Source organism: Neovison vison, chromosome 10 (genome assembly GCF_020171115.1).
Source record: "Neovison vison isolate M4711 chromosome 10, ASM_NN_V1, whole genome shotgun sequence".
NCBI lineage: Eukaryota > Metazoa > Chordata > Mammalia > Carnivora > Mustelidae > Neogale > Neogale vison.
Genome location: NC_058100.1, coordinates 49,651,920 through 49,673,749, shown reverse-complemented (window position 1 = coordinate 49,673,749; position 21,830 = coordinate 49,651,920). Strand labels below are relative to the sequence as shown.

At 43.0% G+C, this 21,830-nt stretch overlaps 1 protein-coding gene across 1 annotated transcript in view; it reads left to right on the top strand.

Moving 5' to 3' along the window:
• Positions 1–15,316: 15,316 nt before the first annotated feature.
• SHCBP1L (SHC binding and spindle associated 1 like) overlaps positions 15,317–21,830 on the top strand; it is a 38,583-nt gene continuing 32,069 nt past the window's right edge. Inside the window, 3 exon segments of the mRNA XM_044266135.1 lie at positions 15,317–15,431; positions 19,451–19,480; positions 19,483–19,910. Coding sequence (XP_044122070.1) covers positions 15,317–15,431; positions 19,451–19,480; positions 19,483–19,910 — 573 coding nt within the window.

Genomic DNA, 21,830 nt, shown 5'->3' with positions numbered 1-21,830 from the left:
TTGAGAGGTGTTAATCTCCTGGTAGGTAATTATTTCCAGAGATCTAGCAACTATTAGAATGTCTGGATTCCTATTGTGTCCTGGAATTTAAAAAAAAAAAAAAAAGTAAGGATGTTTTTAGAAACTTTTTAAAGATTTTGTCATTTTCTGCTGTAAAACTCTTAAATTTCTAAAGCCATAGTTCCACCCTGAATTCATAAAATTATACATATTTTTCTTGAAATGATTAGGGGTTTATAATTTAGAAGCTAAGAGACTGATTTCCTTTATCATTTTAATTCACATTCAATTCTTAAACACAGGGAACTGATACATTGAGTAAATGCGTGATTTATCATCGCTACTTTCACCTGTTCACCTGAAGGGATACGTAAAACCTACAGAGTCACTGCTGTGACCTGCAAATGTTTACTTCGAGAAGTTAAAATCAGACCTTGAGTAGGGGTTAATCTACAGTCTGTGTCTAACAGCTTGTTGACAAAGGCAACCTTATACTGCGTCTTTAGAAAAACCACCAATCAGTTACTGTAACTTACAGCAAAAACAACAAGCAGGCTTTGCCTTGATGTCCTCAGAGACCACAGAGTCCTTAAAAACCAAAAGTAAACTGGAGAATGAGAAAAATAACTTTTAAACCTAGTCTTCCTCCAAAATTTCCAGTGGCAAGTGAAGTGAACTGGGGCTCTTCCCCACACCTCCTTGTGAATTGGAACATTCTGTGCTGAGTAAATTGAGCCTGGTAACACACCACATGCTGAATTTAGCTCAGATTCGAAAAATACCACAACCATGCGCCATTGTCTGATCGTGTTTACTTTCTGGCTAAAAACAACTTCCATGAAGTATTTATTCTCTTGACCTCTTTTAGGACCTGGATTTTTGCTCACAGTGGTACACTGTGTATGGTGGGACTCAGGTTGAGTTCTGAATGCTGAAAAGGCATCATTAGATTTTTCTTAAAAATACCATTTTTCACTTAAGGGATGGACTCTTGGTTTCAGCTCAGGTCAAGATCGTGAGGTTACGGAATCGAGCTCCACGCTTCAGTGTGGTCTACTTGAGATTCTCTCCCTCTCCCTCTGTCCCTCCCCCTGCTCACACACACTGTTTAAATAAATAAATAAAAATAAATGGTATTTTTTAAAATACCATTTGAAAATACAGTCCATGTCTTATTGTCTTGAATTTGTTCCGGTCCCAATTTCACACAAGGTTTTTAGACAAAATGATTTAAGACTTCCTGAGACTCAGATTAAAAAAAAAAAAAAAAGACAACATAAAAACTCAACCATTTATCATTTCTGATTTAATCTTCTTGTCACACAGATACCAGATTCATAAGGGATGAGACTCTCCATCCTTTGCTGTATTGTCAATTCTCAATGAAAGGCCTGAACTGCGTCAGGCTCCTCAGTCTTCAGTTTCTCTTTTGCTGAAAAGCAAGACTCCCCTGGGGAGCTATCGTAGCTTCCAGCACTGATAGAGGGACAGCCTTAGCTCTCTCAGGAGGTATGCGGTATCCAATATTATATCACAAGGACATTAGGCAGAAGTGGCCTCCAAGAATGGGTTTCCTGATTGGTAACATTTCACTGTGACATTTTCATCTGTATTTGTCTTATTACACAATTTAATTTTTAAAACTACATAAGTCAAGGTGCCTGGGTGGCTCAGTTGGTTGAGTCGACTCTTGATTTCAGCTCAGGTCATGATCTCAGGGTGGTGAGTTTGAATCCTCTCAGCAAGGAGTCTGCTTGAAATTCTCTCTCTCCTCTCCCTCTCCCTGCCCATCCCCCTGCTTACAGTCACTCTCTAAATAAATAAATAAATATCTTTTAAAAAAAAAAACAAACCTACATAAGTCAATAAAATATGAGTGAAAAGAAAGAATATTCTTTCTGTGAAAACTAAGTTAAATGTCCTGAAAACAGTAAGGCCTAATCCCTTACTGAAATTATTTAGTTGTCGAATTAGATGTGGGTTAAACAGTAAACAACAACAACAAAAAATGGTCATAAAAATGGGCATATAAAGGTCTGAGGACTTGGGGCACCTGGCTGGCTCAGTCGTTAAGCATCTGCCATCAGCTCAGGTCAAGATCCCAAGGGTCCTGAGATGGAGCCCCACATCAGGCTCCCTGCTTAACGGGAAGCCTGGTTCTCCCTCTGCCACTCCACCTGCTTGTGTTCCCTCTCTCGCTATGTCTCTCTCTATCAAATAAATAAATAAATAAATCTTAAAAAAAAAAAAGTCTGAGGACAAACATTCTAAGCATAATAGAGTAGCTACATTGCTGTAAGAGTTAATTCTGTGGGCATGAGGTAGGTCAGTTAGGTGGAGGTCCTTGAAAGAGAATTTACTTTAATGTTGACTTAAACTATTTTTATGATATTCTTTAATTTAAAAACATATCAAGAGTGTGATAAAGTGTGCCTAAGAAATCCAACTGAACGAATTAAGTAAGAAAGATTGATAGATAATGATGGTAGTACAACTGGCAAGAAAACATCCCAAAGAAAATGCCACATGACCTCATGATTCTAAACAACTCCATCAGGGTTTTTATTTACAAACAACAGATGCTGACTCTGGATATTTAAGCAGATGGTTAAAAGAAGTTTCTCAAGAATACTGGGTTAAAACAGGTGAGCTTGATAGTATGTCAACTAGACCTTGATAAATCTATAAAAGAAAAACAAAGGTTACTAGGCATCCAATGTGTGTTTGTTTTCTTTAACACCACCAAGCAATCAACTCACTTCTGACACTATCGACCTGGAGATGGTGTCAGATCCCACACGTTAAAGACTCAGTCCTGCAACACTGCCCACTGTCACAAGTCCACGTTGTCCCTAATGCCATGGAACACATGACTCCCTTCTCAGGTTTGATTAATTTGCTAGAGCATCTCACAGAACTCAAAGAAACATTTTATTTGCTAGATTTTCAGTTTACATTAAAGGATATACGGGAACAGGAACAACCAGAAGGAAGAGAAGCACAGGGTCAGGTATTTGGGAAGGGGGCATGGATTTTCCACACTGTCTGATCTTGTCGTTCTCCTCACATGTTATCTCCAAGTATTCACCAACTCAGAAGCTCTCCAAACCCCATCCTTTGGGTTTCTATGGAGGCATCATTACATGGGCATTATTGATTAAACAGATGCCCACCAGCAATGGAATTCAATCTCCAGCCTCTCTCCCTTCCTCAGGATGGGATTGGGTGGGGGACATGGGGGTAGCACATACTGAAAACTCCAGCCCTGTAATTTCTCAGACCAGCCCCAGACCAGACCAACTTTTGGTCTTTCCAAAGTTGCCTCATTAGCATAACAAAAGACTTTTTCCCCCACTCATCACTGGACGAAAACCAAATATATATTTCTTATTATAAATCATAATTATATATATATAATATATAATGATATAGATATAAATCATTTCTTATTATAAATCATAATATCACAGGATAGCTCACAGAATCAGAGGGAGGATAGGAGAAAACAGATGTGAATTCAAGCGACACTTCCAGGAGCAACAACGAAATCCATTGTGCAGGAATGGTCTGATGAGGAACCTGTTGGCCTTGATCTCCCCACCATGGAGGGCTCACCATGGTCCTTCTTTAGAGTGTCCATATTGCTGGCCAGCACCATAGCTAATTCCTACATGGGAAACCAACCTTAGGACCACAGCTGCCCCCTCTATTTCCACCCTTACCTATAAAATAGATGGTTTTCTCTGAGTTTATTTCCTAGTACAAGTTTGGAGATAAAGTCTCACATAGCTATGAGCTAGCTGCAAAGGATCCCAAGGAATTGAATTTTCTGGGTTTCTATCTTGGGGGGGGAAGGACTTCTAAGTCTAGAGATTTCTTGATGTACCAAAAGTGATCAGAAAATGTTGGGTCAACTAAAAATGTAAGAAATAGCCATTTCAACGGCCTCCAAAGTCAGTGGATTTACTCATGTTCAGTCAAATTCTCCTAATCTAGTACTTATGATGTCAGAACCTCTAGAATTTCACATGTCATGTGTGACTTACCAAAGTCTTTGATTTCTCCAAAAGAATTTAATAATAATAATAAAGAATAATGGTGATCATGTATACAACATATACACACATGCACACATACATCTTAGTGGTTAAGAGCCTGACTCTGAAACCAGACTTTCTAGATTCCAATCCCTGTCTGCTACTTATTAGCAGTGTGACCTTGGGCAATTGATTGTAACATGTCAGTATCATCAACTGTCAACTGTGGATAATGATGGTAACCTACCCCAAAGCAGTGTTGTGTGTTTTAAATGAGTTGATAAATGCAGAGCTTTCAAAACCGTCCTTGAATGACTATAAGTGAGCTATTATTATGGGTAGTACATAAATACTATAAGAAAACAGGAATACACTATGAGCTATACAATATGGGCAAATTGCGTAGATGGAGGCTCCAAGGTGGAAAGAGGCATGGTCCTTGCATTCTGAGCAGGTAACCAAGCATGGAAGATAAACACATAAATAACTGTGATACAAGACAGCAGCAGTAAGTGTACAATATCAGTACACACAAAACACTAGGGGAATATTAAGAACAATGAAATTCTTTCCTGCCTTTCTGAGGTACTTGAGGCATGTCAGTTTGGAACTATGCCTTAAAAAAAAAAAGTATGAATTTGATGGACAGATACTAGGGGAAGGGAGAAGATGAGGGAATTCCAAGTAGGAATGGAGCAGTTTAAACCAAAGCCCAAAGATAAGAAATGGTACAAAAGAGGGGTGCCTGGGTGGCTCAGTGGGTTAAAGCCTCTGCCTTTGGCTCAGGTCATGATCCCAGGGTTCTGGGATCGAGCCCCGCATCGGGCTCTCTGCTCAGCAGGAAGCCTGCTTCCTCCTCTCTCTCTGCCTGCCTCTCTGCCTGTGTGATCTCTGTCTGTCAAATAAATAAATAAAATCTTAAAAGAAAAGAAATGGTACAAAAGGTATGGGATAAAGAAAGTTTAGCTGGAGACAAGGCAAGAAAAGAAGCGTGGACCAATCTGCGGGGTGTGTTCAGTTCTTGGCTGGGGAGATGCACTAGATTACGAATGCAATGGAACTATGTTGTTTTATATCCAGGAGGGGGGTGTGTGTCCCAAGCCATCCCAAATCACTCAAACCATTCCATTTTTTGTAGTCCATTAGTTATCCTCTGATTCTAGGTTTTTTAGAAAGGCATTAACTTTTCACGGCTACGAGATAAAATGAATTACATTTCTTTTCTTTTCTTTTTTTTTTTAAAGACTTTATTTATTTATTTGACAGACAGAGATCACAAGTAGGCAGAGAGAGAGGAGGAAGCAGGCTCCCCGCTGAGCACAGAGCCCGATGCGGGGCTCTATCCCAGGACCCTGAGATCATGACTTGAGCCGAAGGCAGAGGCTTTAACCCACTGAGCCACCCAGATGCCCCCATGAATTACATTTCTAAGTCAAATTGGAAGCTGCTTTGAACTATCCTTGCTGGAGTTTTCCAATTCTCCGTTTCTATATCCTTCCCTGGGCTGCCTAAAGAAGGTTTTAACTCTAAACGGACAAAAGCCAGTTAGCAGCATTCCATTATTCAGGAACTAGAGTTTCTTGACATTCACGAGGCAAAGTCATGGCTGCTTTTCTCATTTACCCCTCCACGAGCGCGTTTCTTCCTCTTATTCTCTCTGAGATCAAAGAGAAGGGCACGGAGAAATCCTGTTGAAGTCAAACAGTTCCTTATCCGAAATGTAGCTCATTTCCCCTTTCCTCAAGGTTTGATATGTTCTTTCCAGCAACAAATCCACAGCAGAAAGGTGGGTGACTTGGGTCAGTGTTTGCTCCCTCAGCCACCCCCCCATCTGGCAGGAGCCCCAGGTCGGCCAAGTGTTCCAGCACGTCTCCCCCAGCACGGAGTCCTGGGCTTGGTGAGCCTTCCAAACCTCCAACCACTAAACTAACTTATGGACTGTGCTCACCAGTAAAACATACTCACAGCTTCGATTTTTAAATATATAGTAAGCAAATCTGAGTTAAGAAGTATTCCAAAACGAACAGAATTTGGAATTGCTAATGATAGGGAACAAACATATCAGTGTAAAAACTCTGGTGTGACTCTGCATCAGTTCATGGTCCACACATTTGGTTCTGAGACTCGAAACCAGAATAGGAAACTCGCTTGTTCTACTGAAGACCTGTTTGCTTCATTAATATATGGTTGTTTTTTAAAAAGCCTTGGGATTTATTGGCCCATTTAACTGAAGAGTCCAGAAATGGTTCCAAGCTTCAGGAAGAGTTGGATCGGGGCTCTGGCTTTCCTTCTTTCTGTTTCTTGTTTTTGCTGGCTTTGCACCCAGTCTGGCTTCCTTCGAGATTGCAAGAACACTTTTAGCAGTCAATGACTTGTTGGAAAGTGATCTTATGATTTCACTGTAGGTTTAATGCATTGTTTTACTATCCTTCAAAATCTAGCAGGTGCTGCATTTTTACACAAAGGTAAGAGTCTTTTACAAATGGTTCTTCAAAGCAACAAAGTGGTGAAACCCCAAACTTCCGGTGTTGGACAATGAGTGAGGGTTACGTCATCAGGAGTGCCATGGGTATCCTCCCTGTCTGGGCCCATGCGGTCCCTTCAAATTAGACGGTTCTGCTGCTCCCATGTCAGGGGAGTATGCAAGCCTCTGCTTTTTTGGACGCCCTGGCATCCAGGACTAACCCTTCTTACATTATTACCACGTGGCCACTTTTCTCCAGAGTCCTTCCATTATTGGTTCCTTTTAAGAATTTGAAAAATAAAGCAATGGATAGAGTAAAATATTAAGACCTATTTACTTTATTTTTTTAAGTTTAATTTTTTTAGTAATCTCCACACTCAGTGTGGGAATTGAACTCACAGCCCCGAGATCAAGAGTCACAAGCTCTTCTGCCTGAGCCAGCCACACGTCCTAAGACCTGTTTCTTTGGACATAGAGGACCCCTAAGCAATAATGTGAAAAGAAATGTCATGGGGGTCATTCTCTATTATTATATTTTAATATGTCGGGTTGTTCTATTTCTGGTCCGATTGTTAGGAAAATCAACTAACTTGTATGACTGCCTGAAATAGTATTGATGACATTTTCTCTCTGGCCTGGACTGTGTTTTTAGTGTGCAAAATCACGTATGTGTGTGGACTGTGTGTGGGCATGAGAGGATGGTCAAGGGAATAAGAATCAGGTCCTGCTGTTGAACTCTGCAGCAGGCAAGAGTTAACATTTACTAAGCACTGCTCTGTGCCAACCATGGTTTTGAGCTGTTTTTTTTTTTTTTTTAAATTCTGTTTTTGGTTTTGAGCTTCTTACATATATTTTTTAAAGATTTCATTTATTTATTTGACAGAGAGAGATTACAAGTAGGCAGAGAGGCAGGAAGAGAGAGGGGGAAGCATGCTCCCTGCTGAGCAGAGAGCCTGACGTGGGGCTCGATTCCAGGACCCTGGGATCATGACCTGAGCCAAAGGCAGAGGCTTTAACCCATTGAGCCACCCAGGCGTCCTGCTTCTTACATATATTAACACATTTAATTCTCATAACAACCCAATGGTATGATATTGATCTTCTTCCCATTTATGGACAGAGAAACAAGTTCAGAGAGGGAAGTATATTTCTCAAGGTTGCACAGCCCAGGGCCTATCTCCAAAGCCCGAGGACTGACCTGCGAGTGTGTACCTGGCTTCCAGTGCCCTCTCCCCTGAAGTATACAGCTTGATGTTCCCTGAATGTGACAAAAGGTGTCTCCCACCTCTATTCAGTGCCCTTTGAGAAGCCTTTTCTCTGAGAATGCCATAGAATTACGGTTCAGTGTCAGGGAGAGAACAGCTTGCCCAAGGCTTTTCTCCTCCCCTACCCCTGAAACATTTCATTTCCTCCACTATAATGACCTTCTTCCCTTGCCATATAATTCAACATGCTTCAGATGCAGACAAAATGCTACTACTTGATTCTTTAAAATACATTTTTCTGAGTGTGGAAGAATTACACGCAAATTGGAAACTTCTGGAAAAAGGAAAACATGGGAATCTGTAAAGAACCACATAAAACACCCTAACACTCCTAATGCCATTAATATTTTTGTGCATTCTCTTCCAGCAGGCGCGGCTTTACATTTTGGTTAATCCATACATTTTTATGTGGTGAACATGTGTCCAGAATTCTTGAGGGTAACAACTGCTTTTTCTTTTTTTCCTTGCTCAACATTGTACTTCCAAACAAACTAGAATTTAAGTAAAAACCTGACATAAAAACGAACAAACAAAAAAACCCACGGTACTTCCAGGCCTAGCGCAGTACCTGACATAAAACAATGAGCATCTAATTAGTACTCTCTAATTATGTGATTTAATAAATAATTGTTGATTGAATGACTGACATTATATACCTTCCAAAACTTTTTAAAGGCCAGATGATTATGAATCTCTGAAATAAAACATAAATGTGAGATCACATTAAGATAGCACTTATGGGGCACCTGGTGGCCCAGTGGGTTAAAGCCTCTGCCTTTGGCTCAAGTCATGTTCTCAGGATGCTGGGATCGAGCCCCGCATCGGCTCTCTGCTGAGCGGGGAGCCTGCTTCCCCCCACCCTCTCTCTCTGCCTGCCTCTCTGCCTACTTGTGATCTCTGTCAAATAAATAAATAAAATCTTAAAAAAAAAAAAAAAAGAGCTTAGCTTGTTTTCAAAGGTTTCCCCCACGGTGAAGGCAAAATGGTGCAACACAGAGAACGCAGGGGCAGGAGGGGGGCTGGCAGGCTCTAGCTCAGCTCGGCAGCTACATATGCTTTCTACTCCTTAACACCGCAGTTTCCAGTTTCTGTATCTGTGATGTGAAGGGGTTGATTGGACTGCTTGCCAAGATGGCCTTCTATTTTTAAACTGTATCATTTTCCTTCTTTGAAAGGCTGTTCCTCTAGTACATAAATACATTTTATTTCAAAACATTCAAGTCCTTCAGAATTATGTAGGCTAAAACATTGAAATTTTCCTTTTACAAACACCGCCCATCCCCAATACCACCCTCCTGCCCAAAGGTTACAACTAGGGGCGCCTGGGTGGCTCAGTGGGTTAAAGCCTCTGCCTTCGGCTCAGGTCATGATCTCAGGGTCCTGGGATTGAGCCTTGCGTGGGGCTCTCTGCTCGCCAGGAGCCTGCTTCCCCATTTCTCTCTCTTTCTGCCTCTCTGCCCACTTGTGATCTCTGTCTGCCAAATAAATAAATAAAAATCTTTATTAAAAAAAAATTAAAAAGAAACAAAGGTTACAACTAGTGCAGACTGATGTCTCTAAAGTCCTTCCACCCGTTTTCTATGCTTATACATATGTCCAAATACAGATATGAAATTTAAAGAACCATACATGGAATCATATTATATGTATTATACTGAGAACTGCTTCTGGCCTGCCCCCCGCATCCACCTGCTATTTTCCCTACAATATGTCTTTGGGGGTCTTTCTGAGTCAGTTCATCTAGATTGACCTCATTTTGGTAAGATGGATGTAGCATCGGTGATTCAGGTATTTCCACTAGCAATGGACATGGGTTGTTTCCAGCTTTACACTATTAGAAACAATACCCTGTCCTGCCCAGATCTTGCTTAAGGGTCTTGCTTAAGAGCATAAACTCTGCAATCACACTGCCTGTATTTGAATCCTGGTTCCACCACCTCGTGGCTGTTACTTCACCTCACTGTGACTCTTTCCTCAACAAGGAAGAGAGATCACTGGGCTACTTTTAGAATCACGTTAGTCAATATACATAGAGTTCTTCAAACTGGCATGTAGTAAGCGGTAAATGCTATTATTATCGCTGTGATCATTACATATGCCTTTATGCACATAGACAAGCCATTTCTGGGGAACTGATTTCTGAAGATGACATTGCTGGACTGAGGTTAAGCACGTTTGACACTCTGAAAGATTTTGCCGGATTGCCTTCCTAAACGTCTTTAACGGTTTCGACTTCTATCAACAGTGGTTGGGAGTGAGTATTTTACAGTGATCATTATCAATATTATGTGTTCACCCTACTATTAGATATCCAGGCACCTTTCGAAATGTAGGCTAATTAGCCATTGTCCCTGTCACTTAGTGTCCTTTACCGTCAGACTGAAATGTAAGACTTCTGAGTACTATTCAGGCAAATTTGGGCCGTTAGTTGTTACCAGGAAAGCTAGTGTCAGCGGTCTTAGGCTGCTCCCTGTCCATAGCCTGTACTGCCTCTCGTTAGTGGAACTTATGTGCCCCGAAACATGTCTGGTGATTGTTTTCTTTTGTGGGGATAATGTAAAATTAGAATCTGTATTTATCTCAAAAGAGCTAAAAACAAAAGCAGAACACAGAACAAGTATCAGGGAGTCAGTACACACTGTCAGAGTCTGAAGACTGTGGTTAGAGAAGTGTTAGACATTAGAGAGATGTGTCTGAGCTTGTCCCCTACAAAGTGCTGTGCAGTCTGATTCTGAGTCAGGACTGGGGCGGGCTGGGCTGAAGGATCGCTTCAGGCTCCACCTAGCCCTTTGGGATTGGCGCCCTGAAAACGGCCTGAAAGCTCTCCAGTGCCCTCTTCTGACAAAAGTGAGGAGTTACATGCTTCCAGAGAGCTGCACCTGCTTGGTCCCACCAGAGTATTTGTTTACAGAGTTAAGGTCAAAGAGTTAAAGGGAGAGGGAAAATTCATGTTTCAAGAGAGGAAAATTAAAGTACTTGAGAATAAATTGCTGACTGAAGTGATGATTAATATTTACTTATTTATTCAATTGAGAAAACCAAGTGGAGAAACAAATACAACAGTATTTTGCAGAATCCCATCCCAAACGATAAAAACCAATCTCCACCATACAAAACTTCTAAAATTCCTAAATCCCCAGATGACTCATTTAGTATTTTCCAATCAACGTGAGCCTTATTTAAATGCTTATCATGTGAGGAAATGTGAAAATAATAACGCTAATTGTATTATGGATTTTCTAAAACTGTAGTTACTCCTCGTTTCCCTGTGTTCCTTTATCTGAATTGCTCTCTGTAAGTAACTCAGTGATGGAAAAAAGTTTCTTCCCTTTTCAGTGTCAAAGTCCAATATTTTCCTTCTGACCTCCTTTGGATCTGTAGTCACTCAAATATCACCTATGGGTGAGACCTACCCTCCTTACTTTGAGTAAAAATTATATCAAAACTCCTCCATCTCAGGGCACCTGGGTGGCTCAGTGGGTTAGAGCCTCTGCCTTCGGCTCAGGTCATGATCCCAGGGTCCTTGGATCGAGCCCCACATCGGGCTTTCTGCTCAGCGGGGAGCCTGCTTCCTCCTCTCTCTCTGCCTGCTTCTCTGCCTACTTGTGATCTCTGTCTGCCAAATAAATAAATAAAATCTTAAAAAAAAAAAACTCCTCCATCTCTGCTTCCTGCCATGTTTTATCACTCTCAGAGGGCTTATTACTATAAATTTTACTTTTTAAAATTTATTTTAATACACATACTATACAATTCACCCATTTCACACCTACAACTTAATGATTATTAGTGTGCTCTCAAAGTTGCGTAACCTTCATTACAAGCCATTGTAGTATGTTCTCATCAGCCCTAAAAGAACTCCAGGACCTCTTAGCAAGAAGACCTCATTTCCCTTTGAGCCATCTCACAGCCACTAATCCTAGGCAATCACTAATCTGCTTCCTGTCCTTAGAGATTTGCCTATTCAGGACATTTCATATAAATGGAATCACACGTTCTGTGGGCTTTTGTGACTGAGTTCATTCCCTTAGCATGTTTCCAAGGTTCTTCTGTGCTGTGTGTATTGGTACTTGATTTCTTTTAATGGTCGAATAATATCCCTTATATGGAATATACCACATTTCCTTTGTCTGTTTATCAACTGATGGACATTTGAGTTCTTTTCATTTTTTGACTATTGTAAATAATCTGCTCTCAACATTCTTGTGCAAGTTTTCATGTGAGCAAGTGTTTGTTTCTCTTGGGAATTTTACTTTTTAAAAAAAAATATTTATTGTTTATCTCCCTTATCCAGAATGCAAGCTAAGGGATTTTTGTGAATTTTGCTCTATCCCCAGCAGGTAACACCATGCCAGCCAGAGTAGGTGGACAATATGTGTCTGTCACATGAAACAACTTCTTTTCTCTTTTCTCTTTGCTACACGAGATCCCTCAGTTCCTCTTAATTCTGGTCCCAACTCTTCCCCTCAATTCAGGTTAGCCATCACTAGGGGGGAAAGGAAGGTGAATCCTCCCAGTGTCTGCTGTCTCTCCCCATCCATGTCCCAGTCCCAGAGCTGGTTGTCTTACACGCCAGCCCCTATTACATCTCTGTACTTATGTCCAGTAGATCTGTCTACTCCTGATCCCAAGTCCCTATCCTACATGGAAATGAAACCTCGGGGAAACGCTGAGTCTGGGGGAATCTCTGAAATGTCAGTGAGTCTTATGTATTCTTTTTTTTTTTTTAATGATTTTTATCTGTTTGAAAGGAAAGGAGAGGCAGAGAGAGAGAGAGCGCGCCAGAGCATAGGAGCAGGGGTAGGGGCAGAGAGAGAAGCAAATTCCCCCCAAAGCAGGGAGCCCATCAGGGCTGGACCCCAGGACCCAGAGATCTTGACCTGAGCCAAAGGCAGACGCTCAACTGACTCAACTGACAGGTGCCCCAAGTCTTATCTATTCTTGTTTTGTCTACAGCTAGGTGTTATTATTCCTAGGTGCTTTGCTTTTTCCCTCTAAGGCAAAAAAGAAGATCTCAAAGAGTTAATGTTCAGAGATTGGAAGACTGAAAGACTGTTTCACAGTGACCTAGGAAGATAAGTTGTTTGTTTTTTAAAGAGGAAGAGAAGTTTTGATCAGAAATATTTTTCAGATAAACAATCATGAGTTCTGATTTTTTTTTTTTTTAATCGGAGAGAGAGTGAGCCCAAGCAGAAGGCACAGCAGGTAGAGGGAGAATAAGGCTTCCCTCTGAGCAAGAAGCCCAATGTGGGACTTGATCCCAAGACCTTAGGATCATGACCTGAGCTAAAGGCAGCTGCTTAACCAGCTGAGACACCCCAGCATCCCTAATGAGTTCTAATTTTTAAATAAGCATTTTTTTAAAAAGAGATTTTATTTATTTATTTGACACAGAGAGAGAGAGATCACAAGTAGGCAGAGAGGCAGGCAGAGAGAGAGGGGGAAGCAGGCTCCCCGCTGAGCAGAGAGCCCAATGTGGAGCTCAACCCCAGGACCCTGCGATCATGACCTGAGCAGAAGGCAGAGGCTCAACCCACTGAGCCACCCAGGCACCTCTTAAATAAGCTTTTGTATGTAGATCATTTGTATATTGGAGACAGCCTGTGGATTTAACTTAGAGGTCCCTCAGACCTGAAGAGAATAAAAGTCGGTGAATATTCCCCTTAATTTGTAGAATTTAACCCACATACTAAGTAAGTTCTGCAATGGACATAAAGATGAGTAGAACTGATCCTGGGTGGGCATCAAGGAAGTAAAATGCTAGGGGAGGAGAAGAACGGATACACATTTCTGTCAACCCACTGAGCAACCCAGGTGCCCCTGATTATACTTCTATAGCGGTACCATTCTTAAAACTTTTACTAGATATGTGCCAAGGACTGTGCTAAGTACTGGATATAAAAATGTATCTGTCCCTGTACATGAAGGGTTTTCAATGTTGATAATACTGTGCAGAAAGTACTCTGAGCGCACAGCGGAGAACAAGCTTAGTTCTCATGAGGGCTAGTGTATTGGAACCTGGCCTAGGAGAATTCTGACAGGTAGAGACAAACAGGAAGGTTATTCAAGGTGAAGAAAATAGCATGAGCAAGGCAGGACAATGGCTAGTGGTCAGATCCCTGGAAACAAGAGAAAAAGAAAGATACCCAGGACTTGAGATTTCTCAAGTTCAATTCTGCCACATTCAGGCAGAAGGTCTTTGTGAGAAACAAGACAAGGCCAGCAGGTTTTGGCCATAAAGCCCAGTGTGGAAACTAGCCCGTATGCAGGAACCATAGACTCTCTTCTACCTCAAAGGCCGGCCTAGCTCAGTGTCTGTGCAAGCCAGGCCGCCGCCTGCCCTTTCCACCTGGGAACCCGCTCAACAATCGTCCTCTTGTATCTCACCACTTCAATGGGAAGGAAGAGCCAATTCAAGGAAAAGCCTCCAAGAAGAAAGAAGGGAAATGAGTTTTTCAACCCCGAGATAGAGTACAGAGCTGGCCTCATGGAACACTCAAGGCCGTGCCAGTGAGAATCACTAACCAAATGCAAGAGTCGTTTGAACTGCTCTGGGAAAGCAGAAGCTGACAGAACATCAGATGAGATGTGCCACCGGCACGGCTTAAACAGCAGAAGGCCAAGGGCGCAGAAACTCCTTACCACAGACTGGTATTACAGCCCCATTTTGGCAAGGAAAAGGCCTTAAAGAGGAGGAGAAATTTACCTTGACTTCAGAGAAGTCAGAGAACCCAGGCAGTCTGGCCAGAGTCCATGCTCTCGACCATTCATTTTTCAATATAACTTCCGCAAAGACGTGAATGGAGAGAAAGTGCTGGAGGAAAAGAAAGCTCAAAGACATGAGCCCAGTGAGATCAGCTACATGGACATTCAACAACTGTGCCTGTCTCCATCCCTCAAATCCCCTGAACCCCGGGCTTACGGAGAGGATGGCTAACGCTCCCTATGTCCCATTAATACCCAGAGCTAAACTCGACTGACTTCTAGACAGTAAGCTCAAGTGCTTGACTTACCTCTGTGTTAGAGGCCAATGGCTCAGAGGAGCCCACAGCAAGTCCACTTTACCAACATAGAGTTCTATTCTTATAACGTAGTCTGACAACTATGTGGAATGGATGCTCTGGTTTGCTTCCCCAAGCCTTCTTTTAGAACCAAGATATCCAGGGGCGCCTGGGTGGCTCAGTGGGATAAAGCCTCTGCCTTCAGCTCAGGTCATGATCTCACAGTCCTGAGATTGAACCCCGCATTGGGCTCTCTTCTCAGTGGGGAGCCTGCTTTCCCCTCTCTCTCTGCCTGCTGCTGCCTACTTGTGATCTCACTCTCTGTCAAATAAATAAATAAAATCTTGGAAAAAAAAAAAAGACTCAAGATATCCAATCTCTTGGACGCTGAAAACTCGCTTCTAAAGCCCTCTCTGGGAGTTACCCTCCGCCAAAAGGTGCTGCTGCTACTCTGCATCGATTAGAATGGCCAGGACACAGACACCACCAGACGCTGGTGAAGACGTAAAGCAACAGGAACTCTCATTCATTGGTGGAGGGAACGCAAAAATGGCACAGCTGCTTTGGAAGACAGTTTGGCAGCTTCTTCAAAGGGAGCTACCACATCAAGGTCATGCCTCCCTCTGTGGGCAGCTCACCTCCAATGACAGGAAGATGCATGGATGTAAAGGGCCATCCCCCGCCAGAACTCAAAAGGGCTATCCTAGCCCAGAGCTTCCAGGATGAATGGCTGAGAACTCTGTTGCAAACTCATCATAGTTCCACAGTTCTCTTTGTCCATTCCTGATTCCCTCCTTCTCTTATAGGTATCGTTCTCAAAAGCACCTCCCCAAATTCTCCTTATGGAAATCATTGTCTCTCATCCCTCCCAGGAGACCCAAGCTAAGACAAACAGTAAGGAAGCAGATTATAAAATGACATGCTGGAGCTGAATCACCTTCTAGACCACCATCAATGAGGACGCTGTCATTGGTGGTACATGGTATACTGATGACTCTTAGCATGCTATGTCATTGCAATTATTCCAACTTCTGCTGTGGGTGAGAGGGACGGGAACACCCTGGTGGTCCGATGTCAGGAACTGGAATGGTTTGGTGGAGACAGTGTTGTAAGGACGATGGAATCAATGTTCTCTTGCTGAGGATTATGTATTTACTGGCACAAGACAAAGAAATGGCCGAGATAACCAATTTCAGGTGAAGTGTCAAAGCCAGAAAGGCCTCCACTGCGGCACATAAAGAGACTCATTTATAGCTGAAGGGCAGATAAAACATGGGCTCTGGGGTTTTTATGAGGGTAAGTTCCAGGGATGCCTGGGTGATTTGGTCAATTAAGTGTCTGACTTCAGCCCCAGGTCATGATCTCAGGGTCCTGGGGTTGAGCCCCGCCTTGAGCGCCAGGCTCAGTGGGGAATCTGCTTGAGAGTCTCTCTCCTTTTCTTCCTCCCCTTCCCCGTTCATGTTCCCTCTCTCAAATAAATAAAATCTTTAAAAAAAAAAAAGAGGGGGGGATGGAGTTCCAAGGAAGGGTGAGTTCTCAGAGGCTGGATTGCTAAACCAGTCAGGCTCTGATTGGGAGGGAGAGACCCTGAGCCTTGGTATGAGGATATCGTGGTTGATGCAATGGGAGATACTGAATCCCCAGATTCCCCTGAATCCTCTGAGCTCACTTATCCCCACTGAAAGCTAGAGTCCCCCGTGCTTGCAGATGACACATAGGCTTCTGCCTTGGAAGACTACATGCACCACTGAGGGCCTACCCCACACCCCCTCCAGCCCACCAGTCCAATAAATAGGGTGAAGGCACAACCTAACCCAGCCAGAGATGTACTGCGTCCAGCCAGAGAGGACTGGCCAACATGTACTGGCATGACCGGGGAAAGTTTATGTGGGAGTGGATATGGAGGGTGCTAGATCAGAGAGTGGAATATCAAGTTAGATAAGGGAGAGTCTCTCGGTATGGTTAGAATTCAGCTACTTATACACATAACATACATGACTCTCTGTTTGTATATTTCTCCAACCTGAGGTTTTGCCCCAGTTTGCCCCCTCTAATCCAGCCATACTAAGCTACCGAGACCAAATTCTTTTACCCTTCTGTAAAATCACTAATGACTCTCTGCCTGGAAAGTTTATCCTACTCCATCTCCCATTCTATTCCTAGCTTAGGTGTCTATAATCTACTATTTCATAACACATATCTGCTAATGGAAGTAGAAATTCATACACATCCTTTTTGGGAAACAACTTGGCAATACTAGCAGTCTTAAAATGTTTACACATCCTGACTTGGGAATCCCACTTTTCCCTGGGGGGTGAGTGTGGGGGATACAAAATACAGGCAAAACTTAAGTACAAATGTATCAAAATGGCATACTCATTATTATGGAAATTAATGTAGCTCAAACACCTAAAAGTATGGGTTTATGGAAATTATACACAGCTATTGGAAATAATGTACTTAAATAATTTGTAATAAGAAAATGCTTAGCCTAAATAAAAGATTAATTAAAAAGTTAATATGATCTAAACTATGTAATAATGTGATAGGAAAAACTATAGAAAGAAAATATTCCAAAATCTAACAGTAGTTATTGCCAAGCATTGGAAGTACAACTGATTTAAATTTCCTTCTATTTCAAAATGACACAGATATTGCTTTCATGATCAAGACTCAGCTTAAGTGTCACTTCTGGGAAGAAAGATCTTTTTTTCCCATAAAGGGGTTAGAAAAATATATATATATGTACACACACACTTACAGAATATATGCTTGCAGAATACACACACACACACACACACGTGTTTTTTAAAAAATTTTTTAAAGACTTTATTCATCCATTTGACAGAAAGAGAGAGATCACAAGTAGGTAGAGAGACAGGCAGAGAGAGAGGGGGAAGCAGGTTCCCTGCTGAGCAGAGAGTCTGACGTGGGTCTCCATCCCAGGACCTTGGGATCATGACCTGAGCCAAAGGCAGAGGTTTAACCCACCAAGCCACCCAGGCACCCCTAAATACGTTTTTAATATCAGGGTCCTTACCCAACACAATCATCTATTAACCCATCTGCACCCAGAACTCAGTCTTTTATTTCTAAAACTTTGACATCTATGTGTTACCTGGCACATAGCAGGTTCCTACAAATATCTGTTTGGGTTTGGTTTGGTTTGTTTTTTTTGTTTTTTCCCATAAAGGGGTTAGAAAAATATATATATATATATACACACACACTTACAGAATATATGCTTGCAGAATACACACACACACAAAGAAGCTATTTGTTGTTTTTAAACTTTTGACTAGGACAAGTGGTCTCTGTTACTCTGAATCTAATGACAATGTATTAAAATGTCTTAAAAAACAACCTTTTTGAAGAAATGCTAGAGTAAATAGATTTTACTTTCAGTAAGTGAAGTCTGTAGCTAAGTACAATTTTAAACAAAATCCAGGACTCCTGACAAAGGGAATAAACATAGAGTCAAATGTGATAAATGGAATTATTCCCTGAACATGACATTAAGTCTAATATTTTCCTCAAAATAAACTCCAAATTTAACACAATGTTCTTCCAGATGAGTGTGAAGGAAGGCAGGTGTTTTCCCAATGCTGTTCATTGTGGGAGCTTTTGGCCCTGGTGCAGTTTTTTCACAGCTAGAGACAAACAGAAGTTATTCCAACCGGCTCTATGCACATTTAATAGTTATATAACAGAAATGAGTGGTCTCTGTTCTTCTCCAAAATGTATTATCTTTTTTTTTTAAGATTTTATTTATTTATTTGAGTGAGAATGAGTGAGAGAGAGCATGAGAGAGGAGAAGGTCAGAGGGAGAAGCAGACTCCCCAAGGAGCTAGGAGCCGGATGAGGGACTCGATCTTGGAAGTCCGGGATCATGACCTGAGCCGAAGGCAGTCATTCAACCAACTGAGCCACCCAGGCGCCCTCCAAAATGTATTATCTCGAGCAGACTTTTATTGTGAGGGTATTCTTAGTTTGCACACATTCCTCCCGGCTGGAAATTTTAATCTACTTGAATAGTTACATGATATAAAATGTAATAATTTGAGCAGCACAACAGAGACATGAAAAGAGACTAACCTACCCTTTTTGGCAAAATGTGTCTTGTTCAAAATGTAAAGGCAGATTTATATTGGGAACCGTGCGAATAGGTTGGGGAAAATCTAGATCGCTGGATTTGTCACTAGAGTGTCCTTTGGTCATAAGCAGAGGGTTCCAGAGTAAAACTGAATTTTCTTTAAGATTGTGTTTGTGCAGATGTGCGTGTGTGCAGTGTAGGCGGCGCATGAGTTAGGTCACGATGACCTGGGGGTGACTCACAAGCACCCTGAAAACGGAGGGGATCCGGGGGAGAGAATTCTCTGCTTGGGTAGGTCCAAGGGGAGCGGCGTCGGGTTAGGGTGAGCGTCCTGCGCCCGGGCGCCACCTAGCGGGAGCGCCGCACTGAACGCCACGCTGTCCACCCCCGCCCCACCCTGCCCTGCAGCGTCCGCGCCCACGCACCACCCTGCAGACCGCGGTCCCCTCCACCCCGCCCCCGACCCCACCCATCCCCCAACTCACCGGGCCCTGAGTCCCTCGAGGCCCCGCGCTCGTTGCGGGCTGCGCCGGCGGCGCTCGCTCATTGGCCAGCGGGCTGAGAGCGGGAAAAGTGACTAACGGCTGCAGCGGGTCCTCGCGGTGTGAGGAGATGGCGTCGGGGGCCAGGGCTTCCGCGCCGGAGGACTCCGTCCGAACCGTCAGCCCCGGCAGGCGAGGCGAAAAGGGGGTGTCCGCGCCCACCGGGGACTCGGTGTTGGTGGGGACCCTGAAGAGCGCCGCATCCCCGGTGCGGTCGGTGGTGGCGTCCCCGCGGCCCGTGAAGGGGAAGGCGGGCCGGGAGGCGGCCCGGCGGCGGCTGCAGCTGCTGCCCGCGGCTCAGGCCGAGGGCGACGGCGACGGCTATGGCGACGGCGAGGGGGCGGAGGAACAGCAGGAGGAGGAGGAGGAGGAGCCCCTCCTGTCGGTGCCCGAAGAGGATGAAGAGGAGGCGCAGCCACTGCCCCCGGTCTGCGTGTCCCCCATGAGGGGGATGTGGCGCGACGAGAAGGTGGCGCTGTACTGCGACGAGGTGCTGCAGGGCTGTAAGGTGAGGGCCGGCCTGCGGGTCCGAGGAGGACGTGGGCTCGCATTTGGGGGGGCCTCCGCCGGGCTAGAGGCACCCGGCCTGGCCCAGAGCCAGTTACCGTTGGCTTTTCCCGCACCCAAACCACTGTCAGTGAGGGGGCAGCCCTGGTAGAGCGTTTGCCGGGTTTCTGGCAACTTCCAACAGATGAAGATCGCTAGGCCTTAGTCAGTGCCCCAGTGGACGTCTTAGATCGACAGGCCTCATCGGTGCCCAGGTTTGCGTCTCAGTTCTCTCATTTAACGACTCGTGTCCACACATGAGGATATCATGACCTAGCCTTGACTTTGACCTGACAGTGCTGCACGGGTGTGCACTCCCTGTACATCCCAGACCAGCCGGGATGTTTCGTATCCAGGATACACGTACCTCGTAACACTGCAGAGAACAAATATCTTGTTTCTAGCCTTTTTTTTTTTTTTAAGTTATAGAAGAATTTGTGTACAAAGATATTGGACACTGGTATGTATTAGAATTAAAAATTAGAAACTAGGGGCGCCTGGGTGGCTCAGTGGGTTAAGGCCTCTGCCTTCAGCTCCGGTCATGGTCTCAGGGTCCTGGGACCCAAGGCCCGCATTGGGTTCTGTGCTCAGCGGGGAGCCTGCTTCCCCCCCCCCACCCCCCGCCGCCTGCCGCTCTGCCTACTTGAGATCTCTTGTCTGTCAAATAAATAAATAAAAATCTTTTTAAAAAATTAGAAATGAAATATCTGACTATGGGGCAGTAAAGAACTTGTGGCTGCATATAGTGGAGACCCATGCAGAGGAAAAAATTGGGTTTTCAAGAACATTAGTTATATCTTACAGTATAATATTAGAAAAAAAAACCCAGGAGACAAAACAAAATATGATTCATATGCAGGATGAATACAAGCACAGAAAAATGACTGGAAGGAATTAGCAACAATGGTTATTTGGGCTGTCAGGATCAGGAGTGGGTTTTGTTTTCCTTACAGGTTGTGCATTTTTCAGATTTTCTGTAGGTGAGCCGTATTTTACAATCGGATGAAAATTTTATTTCTAAGAACACATTTAACATAAAACTAGGACAGTATTAATGGCCAAGTTATATCTGATAATGAGGGTTGGAGAAGAGGAAATCTCTGAAAGGCAACTGAAATACTTTTATGGAAAATTTTGTGCCATTAATCAGACCGGTTCTAATGGCTGAGTTTCACAATAGCTTTCCTGATGATTATCATCCTTGAGGTAACTGAATTTTAAAGAAATCAAATGGGTAGTGTTTGTTGAATGCTTAATATGCTCATTTGTTTTATAGAATGGAGTGCTGTTTTAAATTTTTATGTACTGTTTTAAATAGGTTATTGCATCTTTAAAGTTCAGAAAAATAATTGCTGTTTTTTAAAAAGATAATTACTATTTTTAAATGTATAATTACAGTTCTTCTCAGTGGATTAATAAAACAAATTACTTAAAAAATAACAAGTAGATGTTTCAGCACTGAATTACTCTATTGAGTGAGTGGATCTCTTTTAAGTTAATTTTTATGATTATTTCCAGTAAACATTGATTCAATTAAAATCTGTTACTTTCCAGGTAAGAGATAACTGTTTTTTAATTATTTAAGGGTATATCCATCTCATATTTAAATAGAAATCAGTAGGGCGCCTGGGTGGCTCAGTGGGTTAAGCCTCTGCCTTCGGCTCAGGTGGTGATCTCAGGGTCCTGGGATCGAGTCCCGCATCTGGCTCTCTGCTCGGCGGGGAGCCTGCTTCCCCCGCTCTCTCTGCCTGCCTCTCTGCCTACTTCTGATCTCTCTCTGTCAAATAAATAAATAAAATCTTTTAAAAATAAATAAATAAATAGAAATCAGTAAAAATATTTATATACTAATCTATAATTTTATATACTTACACATTTTTTC